This window comes from Poromitra crassiceps, assembly GCF_964638095.1.
Source record: "Poromitra crassiceps genome assembly, chromosome: 18".
Taxonomy (NCBI): domain Eukaryota; kingdom Metazoa; phylum Chordata; class Actinopteri; order Beryciformes; family Melamphaidae; genus Poromitra; species Poromitra crassiceps.
The window spans coordinates 13,840,854-13,858,353 of NC_139636.1; the positions used below are offsets into that span (position 1 = coordinate 13,840,854).

The 17,500-nt window shown below is 46.5% G+C and overlaps 1 protein-coding gene across 1 annotated transcript in view; it reads right to left on the reverse strand.

Annotated features, from left to right (window-relative positions):
- Positions 1-17,500, reverse strand: part of shank3a (SH3 and multiple ankyrin repeat domains 3a) — a gene marked incomplete at both ends in the record, with an annotated part of 250,396 nt that overhangs the window by 25,158 nt on the left and 207,738 nt on the right. Inside the window, one exon of the mRNA XM_083654717.1 lies at positions 4,779-4,854. Within this exon, the coding sequence (XP_083510843.1) occupies positions 4,779-4,854 (76 nt within the window). The remainder of the gene's footprint in view (positions 1-4,778; positions 4,855-17,500) is intronic.

Genomic DNA, 17,500 nt, shown 5'->3' on the forward strand with positions numbered 1-17,500 from the left:
AGGGTATTGAGGGTGCAGGTGTTGAGGGTATTGGTGCTGCAGGTGTTGAGGGTATTGAGGCTGCAGGTGTTGAGGGTATTGAGGCTGCAGGTGTTGAGGGTATTGAGGCTGCAGGTGTTGAGGGTATTGAGGCTGCAGGTGTTGAGGGTATTGAGGCTGCAGGTGTTGAGGGTATTGAGGCTGCAGGTGTTGAGGGTATTGAGGCTGCAGGTGTTGAGGGTATTGAGGCTACGGGTATTGAGGCTGCAGGTGTTGAGGCTGTTGATGCTGCAGGTGTTGAGGCTATTGAGGCTGCAGGTGTTGAGGGTATTGAGGCTGCAGGTGTTGAGGGTATTGAGGCTGCAGGTGTTGAGGCTATTGAGGCTGCAGGTGTTGAGGGTATTGAGGCTGCAGGTGTTGAGGGTATTGAGGCTGCAGGTGTTGAGGGTATTGAGGCTGCAGGTGTTGAGGGTGTTGAGGCTGCAGGTGTTGAGGGTATTGAGGCTGCAGGTGTTGAGGGTATTGAGGCTGCAGGTGTTGAGGCTATTGAGGCTGCAGGTGTTGAGGGTGTTGAGGCTGCAGGTGTTGAGGGTATTGAGGCTGCAGGTGTTGAGGGTATTGAGGCTGCAGGTGTTGAGGGTATTGAGGCTGCAGGTGTTGAGGGTATTGAGGCTGCAGGTGTTGAGGGTATTGAGGCTGCAGGTGTTGAGGGTATTGAGGCTGCAGGTGTTGAGGGTATTGAGGCTGCAGGTGTTGAGGCTGCAGGTGTTGAGGGTGTTAAGGCTGCAGGTGTTGAGGGTATTGAGGCTGCAGGTGTTGAGAGTGTTGAGCGGCTTCTGCTACAGAAACAGATGCAATATTATCCCCCTGACTAATGATGGAGGGAGGCAAGGGAGAGAAATGAAATGAAGAAGTCAGTCCACTGAGCCGTGTTTTGACCACATTTCTTGACCCATGTGGTAAAACTTTGAATTGTGATTCTGTTTGTTTTTAGTCTTTTTTTTCCCCCCCCCCGATTTTTTTATCCCATTTTATCCCCCATTAGTGCTCATTTGATTTCTCAATCCTGGTTGCTACTCCATCCTCTGCCGATCTGGGGAGAGCCGAGACTGGCTCCACGCTTCCTCCGAGACATGGGCAGTCAGTCAGCCGCTTCTTTTCACCTGCCAGAGGAAGCTTCACCGGTAGGACATAGCACGTGGGAGGTTCACGCTATTCCAACCAGTTCCCCTCCCTCTGAACAGGCGCCCTTAACGACCAGAGGAGGAACCACACTAGCAACCAGGATATTGCATGTTTTTGTGAAGGGGGTTCCTATATGAAGGAAACCCCCGGGAGGCACGGGGAGAACATGCACACTCCACACAGAAAGGCCCTTTTGCAGAGCCATTTAGTCATTTCAAGTAAATGTGCTGTGTTGAGAGAGAGATCAGCACAAAGTAGGCTATCAGGGCTGAGAATTGAAACGCCTTATTTACATTCAGTCAAAACAAGTTTGGTGATTCTATTCGTGTGCTGATATACGGTCGTTTGAGAGTGAAAGCAGTCACTCAGCACTGCACATAATGGCGTTTCATTGTGACTTCACAGGGGCAATTTCTCACTTATCAGGTACAATGTCACATGATGATCACTTGACTGCCTCGGTCCCAGCGCACACGCGATCTGCGGAGGTCTGCCTCGGAGCCCTTTACTCTGCACACACTGCAGCCCCGATATTGATTCAAGCAACACACACCTCTGTCGAAAAGCTCGTGAGCCAAAAACAAAGCACAGAGACTGAGTGGTAGTCTGTACAGCAGAGAGAATGCCAGTATCTTCTGATCAGACGCTGGCTGTGTGTTTATACACTGAGTCAGTGCATAACATTATTTGAGCCAACATATTGTTCTTTGCACGAAGCAGACTGGCTGAGAGTATGCAAAGTGAGAGCTATAAGCTCTTAATGATTAAATCAATTGTGAAAGAGAGATACAGATGTAATGTAATGTATGTAAGGTAAATGATGGGAAGCAAGCAAAGCAAAGCAAAGGCAACTGAAACATGGTTAATAATACAAAAGGGGATGTAGCTCAAATATTAGTTCAGTGACCTGCAGTGTGCAAGTGCATCGACGCAGCGAGTGTGGCTCGCCCTTGTGCTGTTACCTGCATCTTCCAATCTTGTCACAACACACTTTAGCTCGGGGAGACTGCTGCCAATTTACAAGCTGAACACCTCGCCAAGAGATTTAAGTAGGGATGTGTGCAGCATAATCAGTCATTCCACCTCACTGCTGAGGCAGATGTAGAGCGCTGGTGTTCAGGCTGCAACTCAGTGGGTGGCTGCAGTCTCCATTAGATTAGCGACAGTCTGGTACACTACACTCCACACCCGGCTTCAGACTTACCAGGGGTACGCACAGCTCCTGCTGCTGCCGGGCGCAGGAGACCCGTGACAAACCTTTCTGCAGGGAGGGAGGTCAAAGATTTTTTGGTTTCATAACGCGCTAACGACCGGCTTTTGCAATAATTACTTTGCACAGGGAAAATGATGTGTTTGTTAAGTGCCACTAACACAAACACAAAGACGCTGCTGCTGCTGCGCTTTCATCTCTGTTGAATGTCTCCCAAAGTACAGCTCAAATGGATCACGCTCATGTACTGTGCCTTGTTCAGAATCTCTACCCGCCCACGTCATTCAATGGAAAAAACCTCAGAGGTTCAACTCGCAATGTTTCCTCAAAATATAGCCGTCTGCTGACAATCGTCGTTATTATTCCTGACTATTAGTCTTCAGGAGCTCGTTCAAATTTGAGTTTGAGGAATCACACAAATCTGCTCAAAATGCTTCTATTTTATTTGAGCTTCACGCTGGCATTCACAAGGTCAGTATTTTATTCAGGCATTCAGCTGTCCTTCAAAAACCTCACTCCCAACTGGAGCTGGAAGAGCAGCTCTAAATGGATATAATGTTCTCTTTCATTGTGCTGTCTCTGGAAGGCAAGAGGAAATCTGCCCTACACTATCTCTCATTTCTCTACATCTCAATTGGCCTTCATTAGGTTACAGGGAGTGTCTCTCTCTACCTGCCATTCCAAACACTAAAATACTAAAATACACAGATTATATATTGTGTCTAGTCTTGTGTGCTGCATGTTAATACCTGTAGTAGGCTTGGGCGGTATCTATTTTTTTTTTTTATGTAAACAATAGTGTTATAATACAATATAATACACAATAATATAATATATAATACAAATGAATGAAAATAATTGAAGCTAAGCCCGGCAGAGGCAAGGACACTTGCGACTATTTTGGCTGAACAAAAAAGATAGAAAACGGTTTTGACGGTATTGAAAATCATACCGTGGCTATTTCTAAACGGTATACGGTAATACCTTAATGCCGCCCAAGCCTAACCTGTAGTAATGCTAATTGTGCAAATCTGAAGCCCCTGGACTATAAAATAATAGAAGTGACATTAAAGCTGAAATAGATGAACCTGGCATTTGATAAAAGGCTGAGTAAGTGGGTGGGAACCAGCTCTGTGTCTCTGACTGACACACTCTGGCATTTGGCGGGAATTTGCATCATAACGCAATCTTCCCATAGCCTCTACTACTCCACTCTCAGCCGACAAATCTGATTTAGACGAGAGGGAGCACTCACATTGTCTGTGTAATAAATGTCAGTTAAGAGGGACACAAAGAAAAGAAATAGACTAAGAAGGAAATGAAAAGCATTAAATGGATCAAAGAGAAATATTCTTTCAGTAAATCATAGAAACATGAACCAAGAAATCGTGCGTCAATGCGTGGGTCCTCACACATGCATGTAGAGTATTATGTTTTATGTGTGTGTACAGTGTGTGCACAGTGCAAACACACACGCGCGCACACACACGCACGCACGCACACACACACACACACACACACACACACACACACACACACACACACACACACACACAGCAAAGCACGATTATGCAATAAATTTAATTTGCATTCTCTCTATTTGACTTGAGTGTGCTGGCAGCCTGGTGCCTTTAGATGGCAGCAGCACCATAGCGCTCAAAACGGACTGGAACAGAGGAAATAGGGACATGTGTAATGCGTGTATTTACGTCCTGTAAAAAGCGTATTTTCTGACACGCAGAGGAAAATGAACGCTCTAAACTCTCAACTCGCCCTGTTGTGTGAGACACATCCGGGGACTTGGTGTTACAGAGATGTGTCTCACACAACAGGGCGAGTTGAGAGCTCAGAGCAGTCGATCAAGCCGCCACGCCAGGCATGATAAACACCGCTGATATTTATCCGATTTCGAGAATATGCACTATGATGCATTTGAATTCGATGGCCGTCCGTATTTATTTGAGTTGGAATAACGTCATATGGATTCCAAACTGAGGAGCGGGGGGAACAGGCGCTTCTGTGATGGATAGCAGAGAGACAGTGTGAACAAACATGCTGGCTGCAGCGAGGGAAATACTGTGTTCATGTTCTATTACATTAAGGACACCTGTGCCAGAAATGTGTATTCTAAGTTTTGTAAGACTGTTATACAGTAGGTTGTACAGCGTGAGCAAGCAGACTTGACTTGTAGCCTACACTCCATTACTAGCATGCTCGCTGGAGAGTGAGCTGGTACCTGTATGAGGTGTAGCATGCTAACTGGAGAGTGAGCTGGTACCTGTATGAGGTGTAGCATGCTAGCTGGAGAGTGAGCTGGTACCTGTATGAGGTGTAGCATGCTAACTGGAGAGTGAGCTGGTACCTGTATGAGGTGTAGCATGCTAGCTGGAGAGTGAGCTGGTACCTGTATGAGGTGAAGTTGTCGTAGGATCCCACAGTGTAGTGTCTGAACAGTCTCTTAGTGCGGTCCTCCCGAGTCTCTGCAAAACACAACACTGACGATTATCAAGTTATCCACACAATCCATCAGCTATTGATGGATCTGATCTAATATTATGACACAATCCTGCAGTATATTGTCTCACTGTGCTGAATTGAGGTATTGAAGCCTATTTCCTATATATATATATATATATATATATATATATATATATATATATATATATATATATATATATATACATAAATAAAATAAAATTGTGACAGAAGCTCTCCACACAAGGCTACTTTTTATGTACATTATGTGTCTTAAGGCACGTCAGCCACATCAGGTGTGTGGTGTTCTTGTACACTTTTTACATGAGTTGTCAACTTGTCAGGGAATTCAGTCAGTGAGATGAATGTAGAAACTTTCCTGTAGCTTTTTGACAGCAGAGCAGTCAATGCAATGCTTAAATATGACGTAAGAAGCACGCTGTTAATTTGGGGCTTTTTCCAAATCTACACAGCTGGAAATGTCACGGCATTCAAGAGGTAACAAAATATGAATTCAGTTGCAACAGAGAGGAATTAAGCTGCCACAGCGAGGCAATTACCATTAGTGTGTTTCATTGATCATCACCTAGAAGTGTATCATTGTTGCACGGTCATTTCTTTAGATTTTAAAACAGCTAAATACTTGCATAACGGGCCTTTAAAGTGGAGTGTTTCTTTTAATGTGCGCAAATGCACTCTGGATGGGAACCGCTTTGGGCTCAGTGAGTACAGAGGGTGAGAGTGTGTGTGTGTGTGTGTGTGTGTGTGTCTGTGTGTGTGTGTGTGTGTGTGTGTGTGTGTGTGTGTGTGCGTGCGTGCGTCCGTGCGTGTGCGTGTGCGTGTGTGTGTGTTTGTGTGTGTGTGTATGTGTGTGTGCGTGTATGTGTGTGTGTGTGTGTGTGTGTGTGTGTGTGTGTGTGTGTGTGTGTGCGTGCGTGCGCGCGCGTGCGTGTGTGTGTTTGTGGGTCCTGTCACTGCGTGGGTGGATTTATCCTATGGGAGTGTGTGGATGGGAATCGATGCCCTCTCCCCCTCCCACTAATACACACTGCACCTCCACTAAACTGCAATCTGCTGACTACAAACCCAAAGACCCTTTCAGGCCACAGAAACTCTTAATTGGCCAATGTGTGTGTGTGTGTGTGTGTGTGTGTGTGTGTGTGTGTGTGTGTGTGTGTGTGTGTGTGTGTGAGAGAGAGAGAGATAGAAAGAGATGTGTTTGAGAAAGAGAGGGAGAGAGAGAGAGAGATGGGAGTAACTAAGCAGACTTTAGATCCACTCTGACCTGTCTGGCCGACTCTGTGTGAGTGACAGGCCGTCGACCGAGGACAACTTGAGGCTCTGATAAGCACATTCGCTGACACTCGGCGATACGACACAAGCACAGAAAAACAAAAAATGATTTTGCTGCAGCCTTCATCCACCTCTCCTCATCCCTCACTAGCCCTCTTGTCTTCTTTACCTGCCTTTCTATTATTACTATTTTAAATATGTTGTAATACTTTCCTTGAATTATGTGTGTGTATATGTATGTGTGTGTGTGTGTGTGTGTGTATGTGTATGTGTATGTGTGCATTTGTCTGTCCATGTATGTATGTATGTATGTATGTATGTATGTATGTACAGTATGCATGTATGTATTTTATGGGGATGTTCCTTTTGGTTTGATGTAAAGCACACTTGTGTATGAAGTGTGTTATATAAATAAACTTGCCTTCTCTGTTCTATTCTGCTTCACACTGTCCTGTCTTTCTCACCCTCTATAATAGTGCTGTTGTTCCCACTCCCATTGTCTCCCCAGTTGGACTTGGCCGATTCCCCCTGCTGTCCCGGTCGTTGCTCCGCCCCCTCTGCCGATCTGGGGAGAGCACCTGCTTCCTCCGATACATGTGCAGTCAGCAGCCACTTCTTTTCACCTGACAGTGAGGAGTTTCAACGGCAGGACATAGCACGTGGGAGGATCATGCTATTCCCTGGGCAATTCCGCCCCCCCCCCACTTCCCGAGCAGGCGCCCCGACTAGAGGAGGAGCTAGTGGTGCAGCGACCAGGACTCATACCCCACCGGCTTCCGACCCGCAGACACGGCCATCGTGTCTGTAGGAACGTCTGATCGAGCCGGAGGTAATGCTGCCGGGAATTGAACGCGGGTCTCCGCGGTGGTAGGTGACTGCTTTTGCCTCTGCACTACGCAGACGCACCTCTAACAGTGCTGTTGTGTGAATCTGGGTTTCTCTGATTCCTACACATCCATTTGCTTCACCTTGGTGATTCAGTCTTGGGCCTCTACACTCTCCTCCGTTGAGAGCATTCAGCACCACAGAACCGAGCCAGAACCTGACACAGAAAGCACGCCCCGCTGCCTATTGGATCATCTGTCAGTCCCAGAGCCAAGATCCCAGTCAATTGGTCCCAGTCATTAAGCTGCTTGCTGCTGCCTGGCTCCACCTCATGGTGGTTGTCTAATGCTGAGTGCTATGATATGTGTTCATCTGAGTCGTGGCTTAGTTCAAGGACAACTAAACATTCAAACATTTGAACAGTGTTGGAAAAACAGCTATAGGCGACGCAACTTGTATCTCTGTCTGTGTACATACATACATGGTGTTTTTCTTATTTCCGTGGGCAACTGGCACCAAGACATTTCCAGTTGCAGCTACAATCGAGTCGGATAGCAGTACTTTTTTCCCAGCTACAGTCAAAAACATCAATATCAAATCATCGTGTTAGCCGCTCAGAACCCAAAGAGCAAAAGGCTCCGTTCAAGACTCAACATTTTGCAGCGACGTTCCACAATCACACGGGGAGAAATCCATCAGAGGCGAGGCAGAGAGAGAGCAGACTTCCCCTCTTGGAGAAGCCACCGTTGCGTTGCTGTAGAGGGGCGTGACTGACCTTTTCTCAAGGGGAATAACACCTGCCGTCTTGCTCTTACTGTGCTATATCGCTATCACGTCTATTGCTATAGTTTACACCTGTTGTTGAAAGTCATTCTGGGAAATGTAGGAAATCACAATCTGAAGTAGTGAGTAGACGAGGCAGGTTTAGGGAAAGTAGATTACAAAAATAGTAACTTACAACACTACAACAATTACAGCATTTTGCTTGTACTTTACTTTACTTTATTTGTTTATTTGGACGGGACAGTGCATATTCATGAACATTACACAAGGCAACGTAAATAAGCCGGAGTTAGCAAGAATGCTAAATTACATCCGTAGTCCCTGTTTAACTTTGATTTAATCTCTGAGGTACGAGACCTCGAATAAGCCCTCTGGGGTTTCTGTCTCTTAGCTGCACAATGTTTGCATTTACTTGTATCTGTCCATCCTTTGTTTTTGTATAAATAAATAAATAAATGAATACATTTCACAAACATCTGGAATGCATTGAACATCACAGATTGCCTAAGAATGTCTGAGCCGAGGGTGGAATTCTTCCTTTAGGAATGGAGATGAAATGGGTGTTTGAGTGTTAGGGGTCATCAGAGGGGTCAAGGGGGAAGGAGAGGTGAGAGGAGAGGTGGCGTGTGGTGAGGAGGAGTGGATGCAGGTGGGAAGCAGGAGAGGTGAGAGGAGAGGTGGCGTGTGGTGAGGAGGAGTGGATGCAGGTGGGAAGCAGGAGAGGTGAGAGGAGAGGTGGCGTGTGGTGAGGAGGAGTGGATGCAGGTGGGAAGCAGGAGAGGTGAGAGGAGAGGTGGCGTGTGGTGAGGAGGAGTGGATGCAGGTGGGAAGCAGGGGCGAGGGAGGTGAGAGGAGAGGTGGCGTGTGGTTAGGAGGAGTGGATGCAGGTGGGAAGCAGGGGCGAGGGAGGAGAGAGTCGGCGATGAGTCAGCAGCACTTGACTTCTCCTGCACACTTACAGCCTGCCTTTCATGCCCACCTGCCGGCTTTCTCCTCAGAAATTGCTCACTTGAGCTCCAAATGGATCCAAACTTCCGGTGTTTAGAGTTGGTGAGTGTGTATATGTATTTGTGTGAATGTGTCTTCATGAGAGCTTGTGTATGTGTGTGCGTGTGTGTGTGTGTGTGTGTGTGTGTGTGTGTGTGTGTGTGTGTGTGTGTGTGTGTGTGTGTGTGCAGTAGTAGCAGATGCAGTCTCAAGTGTTTGAAGTGCAGCTCATTCATCACCACTGTCATGTATTTTGTACAGTCCAGGAGCATCTAAAGGCAGGGCCCTGATAGCACAGATAACCTCAACCCCACCTCCATCTATCACACACACATGCACGCACGCACGCACGCACACACACACACACACACACACACACACACACACACACACACACACAGTACAGTAAGCATGCGCAGGTGTACACACACACACACACACGCACGCACGCACGCACGCATGCACACGCACACACACACACACACACACACACACACACACACACACACAGTACAGTAAGCATGCACAGGTGTATACACACACACACACACACACACACACACACACACGCCTGTACACACAAAAGCAGGACATGAGAGAAGGTACAATGTGCTCGTCACACTATAAGTAAAGGCTATTACAGTATAGTCCTCTACAGCCTTCTACAGTTCTGTATAAGAGTCAAGCTGTAACTCGTCTAAACTTGGGGCTGGACTACAGAGTTGATTTTCTTTGTTCTCAACACAGAAGGACTGGGTGTGGCAACAGATGGAAGTAAAACTACCAACAGCATCTTCCAATCTGGATCTGATCTACAACATCTGGGCTGTCAGAGTTGCAGACGTCAGGTTTGGGGGGAGCACGCACGCACGCACGCACGCACGCACGCACACACACACACACACACACACACACACACACACACACACACACACACACACACACACACACACACACACACACACACACACACACACACACACACACACACATGCCTACCTGCCTTTCTATTCTATTCTGCTTTGCCCATCCTGTCTTTTTCTGACACGGTCAATGGAGCACAGGCCAGTGCTTCCCCCTCCGTCAGTAGTAGGGGAGCTATCCGAGGTGCTGAGCGTGGCAGAGCTCCAGCATGCAGAGGCTGGCCCGCTGCTGTCCAAGGTACCAGCCGTTCTTCCCGCTACACTGCGAGGCTTGCGCCAGCGGGAGGAGAGAGCCTATTCATAGTATTCCCATGATGTCACAAGTATTTTCCTACCAATATGGCCCTACAATACACCCAGCTCACTGGCTGTTTGTGTCACTTGATTGTAATCACCTGTTAATTGATTAAAATCACCTGGTATTTTCCTACCAAGATGGCCGTGTAGTGCTGTAACAGAATACTGTCAAGAGGAGAGCGGTGATAATCCATCTTAATAGAAGCTCCTGATCTCGTGTTTTGTCTGCTTACTCTGCCAGAGGGTTCCTGAGTTGTGCTACTTAAAGACTGTTGACTTAGTTTATCCTGTCTGCCCTAGTCCGACCCAGCAGAGTTGATAGTTTTTCCTGCCTTGTTTTTCGGCAGTTGTCCTTGTTTATTTTTGAGAGTCAAGTAAAAAGACTTAAACCTTCCTCCTGTGTCTGTCGTCTCTGCACCTGGGTCCAAAACAGCGTGACATTTTTCCCTCTCTAATAGTGCTGTTGTGTGTGAATGTGGGTTTCTCTGTGATTCTCTGTGAGGTCCACCTGCTTCGCCTTCATTGCAACCGCATAGTTTTTGTCCTCCACACGGGCTCGTTTGGTTTTTTCCCCGCACCACATTGGGGTCTGGTTTTACAACACATACAAATTTGATAAAATAATAAATAAAAAGATAAATAGCCAAAAGGAAAAAGTGAAAGACCTCTGATGTTCCTTTAATTAAACATCATTATCACTTAAAGAGAGAGAGAGAGAGAGAGAGAGAGAGAGGGGGGGGGGGGGGGGGATGTGAGTTGTATGAGGGAAAACTGCCAAAGCCTGCTCATTAGAAGGTGGCCTCATAATGTGCTTTATTGAATGGGATTTTCATGAGCCTTACGATGCTGCATCTGCTAGCCAACATGCCAGATGGCAGTAACGGAGTCATTTCAAAGAAAAGAAAGAAATGGTGCAGCACATCAAATGTAGACCATTAACAAAAACAAAAAAAAACGAAAGCAAGGTCAACGGGGTCACGCTACTGTATGTGCAAGCTGACTGAGGCTCACTGAAAGGTCATCCACAGCGCACACCACCTACATGTCAGTGAGCTTCAGTCAGCTTGTACAGACAACTACTATGAGGAACAGGATGGATTGGGCTGAGATCGCGACCCTTCTCGCGACTCTTCTCGTCCCTGGCACCTCAACGGTGGAATGAGCTTCCACCTTCAGTCAGGACGGCCGAATCACTGCCGATCTGCCGGGAAAGACTAAAGACACACCTTTTCATGCTCCATCTGGGCCCTTCTTGAACTAACTTCTTTCTCTCTCTAAAAAAAATAATAAAAAAATTAACTTTACCACTATTCTTTCAGATATTGTAGTTGTCATAGACTGTGTTGCATAGTTGATCGCTCTATTGCTGACAAAAATGTGTTATTGTAAGTCGCTTTGGATAAAAGCGTCTGCCAAATGACATAATGTAATGTAATGTAATGTTGAAAGAACTCTCCCAATCAACATCATCATTGAATAGGTCTAGACTTAAAAAGTATTCACCTTATGTTCAGACCTTACAGTGGGCCAAATTCTTCCGGGTCCTTTTAACACTTCCGGCGGTCACGGCGCAAAATAAGAGAGTTGTTTTTGGAGCGGACAGTGAAGGGGGTAAAATAAAGAACGTAGCCTACTACCTTGAGCCTAGTCTCTTAGAACAGACGAGTTGGCTTCCGCAATTTTCAAATGCTTCCGCCATACCGTCTGTACTTCGTGGGGGAGAATCATGCACCAACCGGAATGGGAAGTAGAAAGGCGGGTTTTCCGCTCATTAGTCCAATCAGAATCGCAGAAAGGCGGGTCTTCCGCTCATTAGTCCAATCAAAATCCAATATGCCGCATTTTTCGTGGACACACGTGTCGTGATTGGTCGGATTCCGTCAAACTTCTTTCCTGTCTGAAGGTTTTTTCCCAACTTCCTTGTGCATGTTCTGGGGGTGTAACGTACAGACTGTATATAGCTGCATTCGCCGGATGTAGATGAGACAGTCTGTTTTAAGAGACTACTTTGAGCTCGGTACACAGCAAGCAAGCGAGTATCCACTGTTAGCCAGGTCAGATAACGTTATCATCGACAATGACGAGCATTTTCTTGTAAAACATACCTGGACTCCAACAAAGAAAGCTTCAGATAGTTTTCTCTCCTCCGAGTTGCGCTCGAGCCACTAACGTCAATAAGACCCGCAGACGTTAACGTAATTCCCTGGAATGCGAGAATTAACGAGCCAGTTACATGGCGTTGCATTCTTAGACATTGCCGTTTGCTTTTATTTGGTATGTTACATACAATTGGCTAAATTATTAGTTAATTCAGAGTTAGATGCTGCTCAGTCTGTTTACAACGAGGCGGAGGCGTGAAGAACAAGATGCAGCGTTTAACCGACTAGTAAAATACTAAACGGTTAATAAATGAGTAGGCGGTTAAACGATTAAACGACTAGTCGCGCACATCCCTAAAGAGTATAGTATTTATTTTCGTCTAGCTATGTTTTAATGGCCACACCCCTCTATACAGTGATTATGTGTCGCTTGTGCTGTCACATTGTAGCTTTACCTCTATCACACTGCCGCGCAGTGTTTCTACACTTCCTTCCTACTTCCTGCTTCTTCTTCTACGGTGCTGGTTATGGACCCACACCGTCCTTGTTTGAAGGACACGCACACACACGCACACGCACACGCACACACACACACACACACACACACACACACACACACACACACACACACACACGCACACACACACACACACACACACACACCCTCTCTGAACCCTGCTGAATGAGAATTAACCTGGGCTGCTCTACGACTGATAAGAGCTGCAAACAAACATGCAAACACACACACACACACACACACACACACACACACACACACACACACACACACACACACCTCTTATCAAGTGAGCCCATTGACTTCTTAATGCTTTCCTATCACCGTCCTTCTCATCCCTCCCTCCTCGGCTCCTCATTCATGTTATGCATGTTAACCTCCATTTGCACACCCCCCTCTCTCTCTCTCGCTGCCTCCCTCTCTTTCCCTGTCCTAGTAAAGGTGTTGACAGCTACTTCGGTGTCGCCATAATGACCCCGGCTTGGGTCAACAAGCACAGCTGGGTTGTACCTGGCAGAAGACTCACTGACCCCCGTTACGCCAGCTCACCTGAGCACTTTGTTCTTCCTTGTTGGTTAAGAAGAGGACACTGTGACTTTCACACGGTGAAGGCGAGATGTGCTCAATTTGGTGTGATTAGATAGAACAGATAGCGAGTAGAAAGTACTTGGGAGTAGCGGTGGGCGATATCACGATAATCGTATACGATTTTTCTCCATATCAATATATATCATGATATGGTTCATGTATGCAAAACCATGTTAAATAATCAAATGAACCAAATTGTAATGTGAAAAAAAAATTGTTGCTTCTGGCAGTAAGAATAAAAAAAGCAGAATCATTTTCTCATTCTTTCTTTTTTTTCTCATGTCACACAATGTGCCCCGTGGTTCCTCACACGTCCCGTAGATGGACCATACAGAGGGGATACAAGGGTGACCCGCTTCCACACAGTACAGGCACAAAGAGTCACATCTTCATTTTTCTATTTCTCTCTGCGTCTCCCGATGTCTCGTCCCCATTTTCTATTCCCATGCAGAAATGACTTTTGAATAAGAGGTACTTAAAAAAAAAAGATTCATTTTTTTTCTTTCCCCACATGAAATCAGTCACGCTCACAATAGGGCGGGGTGATGGAGGGGACACCGGAGGAGAACAAGAGGCAGAACAATAGGCAGAATACCAGCAGCTTATCAGCTTCATCTTTATCTGTCCCCCTGCAGGAGGCAGAGCTGCAGGATCATATTCCACATCAAAGGCAGCAGCAGCACCTTTGCTCTGTGAGTGTACAGTAATGTGCTGCTGAACCTTTTCACCAAGCCGCTTCTCTCTGTACACACAGATGATGATGAGAGAGAGAGACAGAGAGAGAGAATGAGAGAGAGAGAGAGAGAGAGAGAGAGAGAGAGAGAGAGAGAGAGAGAGAGAGAGAATGAGCAAAGACAGGAAGGACCGATTGATAGAGTGGAATGGAGAGAACTGGAGAGAGAGAGAGCAATAGATGACAACAAACTGACAGTGAACGCATTTAAGTGTGTATCAAGTTGGTCAAGGTTGTCAGCTAGCTTCCACTCTGCTGAGCCTAGGACTGTCTAGCACAGTGGTTCTGCTCTGTCTTACCTAGCCTAGGACTGTCTAGCACAGTGGTTCTGCTCTGTCTTACCTAGCCTAGGACTGTCTAGCACAGTGGTCCTCAACCTTTCTATATCAAGGAACCTAACTTAGTCCACGTTAGAGCCACAGACGCCCATCTGAAGAGATGTTGTTGTCAGATATGATTGAGTCCAGAGACTCCATGACTACCTGTATTCTAGGTAGAGAGATCAAGAGAAACTAGGATCAACACAGTCATACTTCTACATTCTCTGTGTTAATTCTTGTAAATTAAGGGGCCCTTTACACGAGGACAGTCTCTGGAAGAAACGACACAATAGCGTTTCCTTCACACCTTTTCCTTCACACCTTCTCCCCGTTTACATGAGCGCTGTTGAATTTTTAAAACGCCGTAATGTACATGCCAGGTCGCTAGGTGGCATTGTGATGGTCAACGGGGCGTTGCTTGTCGCTCCACGGACACTTCTGCATGACGTCATTTCGTAATCGTCTTTCTGGGTTTTAGACACGGAAGTAGATTACGGCTACCGTAGTAATTTTTAGACTTGCCAAAAAGCTGTTTTCAAGCTAAAAAAACCAAACTGTTTTAAAGTTGTAATATTCTTCGGGTGAGAACGTTACATAGATGTGACCAGTTTATCAGAATAAGCCTATTTGGAAATCTTTAACGAGCAGCGAGGATCGGGAGCGCTGGCTGTGCTGACACTGTCTACTGTGTAGGCTGCAGTGAGAAAACACTGTCGATGTGCTTGCCTAACGTTAAATGCCGACCGGGTACAGCCATCGGCTCCTCGCAGCAGCAGTAACGCTATGAACATGTAACTGAAGTCGGCCGCAGTGTAGCAATGTTGGCAAGCGTGTGTTGCTGTGGTGATTACATGGAGCGCTCAGCGGGAAGCGCAACAATTCCACTCTAGAGGGTGGTTTCAAAATGTGTCGTTTCCTAAGCGCGAATTTGCCGTCGCCGTCTTAACGGGAGGCACAAACGATAAAATAATTCCCCGTTTCCATAGGAAACCGTCCTCGTGTAAAGTGCCCCTAAGTAACGCTGAAGTTGAACAATTCATCAGTTTGCTGGGGACCCCTTGTGACCCCCTCAAAGACCCCCGGTGGTCCCCGGACCCCACGTTGAGAACCACTGGTCTATAGCACAAGGGAAGGAGAGAGAGAGAGAGAGAGAGAGAGAGAGAGAGGGAGGGAGATGGAGGAGAGAGAGAGAGAGAGAGAGAGAGAGAGGGGGAGGGAGATGGAGGAGAGAGAGAGAGAGAGAGGGAGATGGAGGAGAGAGAGGGAGGGAGATGGAGGAGAGAGAGACAGAGAGAGAGGGAGGGAGATGAAGGAGAGAGAGAGAGAGAGAGAGAGAGGGAGGGAGATGGAGGAGAGAGAGAGAGAGAGAGAGGGAGATGGAGGAGAGAGAGGGAGGGAGATGGAGGAGAGAGAGACAGAGAGAGAGGGAGGGAGATGAAGGAGAGAGAGAGAGAGAGAGAGGGAGGGAGATGGAGGAGAGAGAGAGAGAGAGAGAGAGGGAGATGGAGGAGAGAGAGACAGAGAGAGAGGGAGATGGAGGAGAGAGAGAGAGAGAGAGAGAGAGAGAGAGGGAGATGGAGGAGAGAGAGACAGAGAGAGAGGGAGATGGAGGAGAGAGAGAGAGAGAGAGAGAGAGAGAGAGCATTTCTGAATCAGAAACTCAACACCTGTTTGAAGTAGGAACAGCCACGGTGTAACGAGGCGCTTTGATAAAAGTACAGACGAAGATGATGACACGGCAAGAAGCAGCAGTCCTTTAGCCGGAGAGGTAATAATGTGTCAGCGCCGAAAGAAAAGTTCATCAAAAGTATCAAGTGCGAGAGCAGGACAACGCTTTGCCTGCTGAACGCCAGGTCCTCTCTCTCCTTATTTCATTAAGAGCGATGGAGTGTCCATGGTGTAAACGGGATTTATCTGGTGGCCATGAACAACTATATAACTAGTAAGAATAAATCTCCAATTACAAATGTGAGAAATAGCCAGAACAACACAATACATCTTGAAGGCCTTTTGTGGGACAGGGTGGGGCAGAGAGGGAGGAAGGGATAAGAAGGAGAAAAGCCAAAACCTGTGAACACTATCGAAGTGGATCTTCAGATTAGGGCTAACGATTATTTTCGTTGTCAATGAATTGGTCAGTTATTTTCTCGATTAATCGTTTGGTCTATAAAATGTCAGAAACGGGTGAAAAATGTTGATCAGTGTTTCCCCAAGCCCAAGGTGACCTCCTAGAATGTAATGGTTTGTCCACAACCCAAAGATATTCACTTCTGTCATACAGGAGTAAACCAGGAAATACTCACATTTAAGAAGCTGGAATCAGAGAATTTTGACTTTTTTTTGTTAAAAGATGACTCAAACCAATCGATTATCAAAGTAGTTCGCAATTAATTTAATAGTTGACAACTAATCAATTCATCATTGCAGCTCTACTTCATATCAGCTACAGTATCAGTATTTCTTTGTTGTGAAGAATATATTATAATATATTTATATATATATATATTTGACAAATAGTTTATGTTTTCCCAATAATGTTCAATAATACATTTTATCGCTGAATAGAGCCCTCACTCACAGGTACTTAAATCCATTGTGCTGCACTCAGCCACTCCTTCTCTGTTTGCACTCAGAAACTCAACCACAGGTCCCCTTACACCTTACGAGTCATACTTTAGTATTTGCAGACAGCTGTGGACAGGTGGTGACTTACTCTGGCACAGGTCATGTCTGTTACACCTTACGAGTCATACTTTAGTATTTGCAGACAGCTGTGGACAGGTGGAGACTTACCGTGGCACAGGTCATGTCTGTTACACCTTACGAGTCATACTTTAGTATTTGCAGACAGCTGTGGACAGGCAGAGACTTACCGTGGCACAGGTCATGTCTGTTACACCTTACGAGTCATACTTTAGTATTTGCAGACAGCTGTGGACAGGCAGAGACTTACCGTGGCACAGGTCATGTCTGTTACACCTTACGAGTCATACCCTAGTATTTGCAGACAGCTGTGGACAGGCAGAGACAGGTCATGTGTGGAGGAGTCTGACTGTTACCACCCCGTCTATGCTGCTACACATCACAGGAAGCTCAGACACCATGACCGGACAACATTCCATTTCCCGCCCAGAGCGAGCTGGATTTCCACCTCTCCCTCTCTACCACTCTGATAGCCAGGCAGCCTCTCCACGCCGCCATGCACTGCTCCGTCTCCCAGCTTGATGGCCTCCCTCTCATCCTCGCCTGGAGACCGTGAAATGACTCCTGGAACGTCCATTTAGCT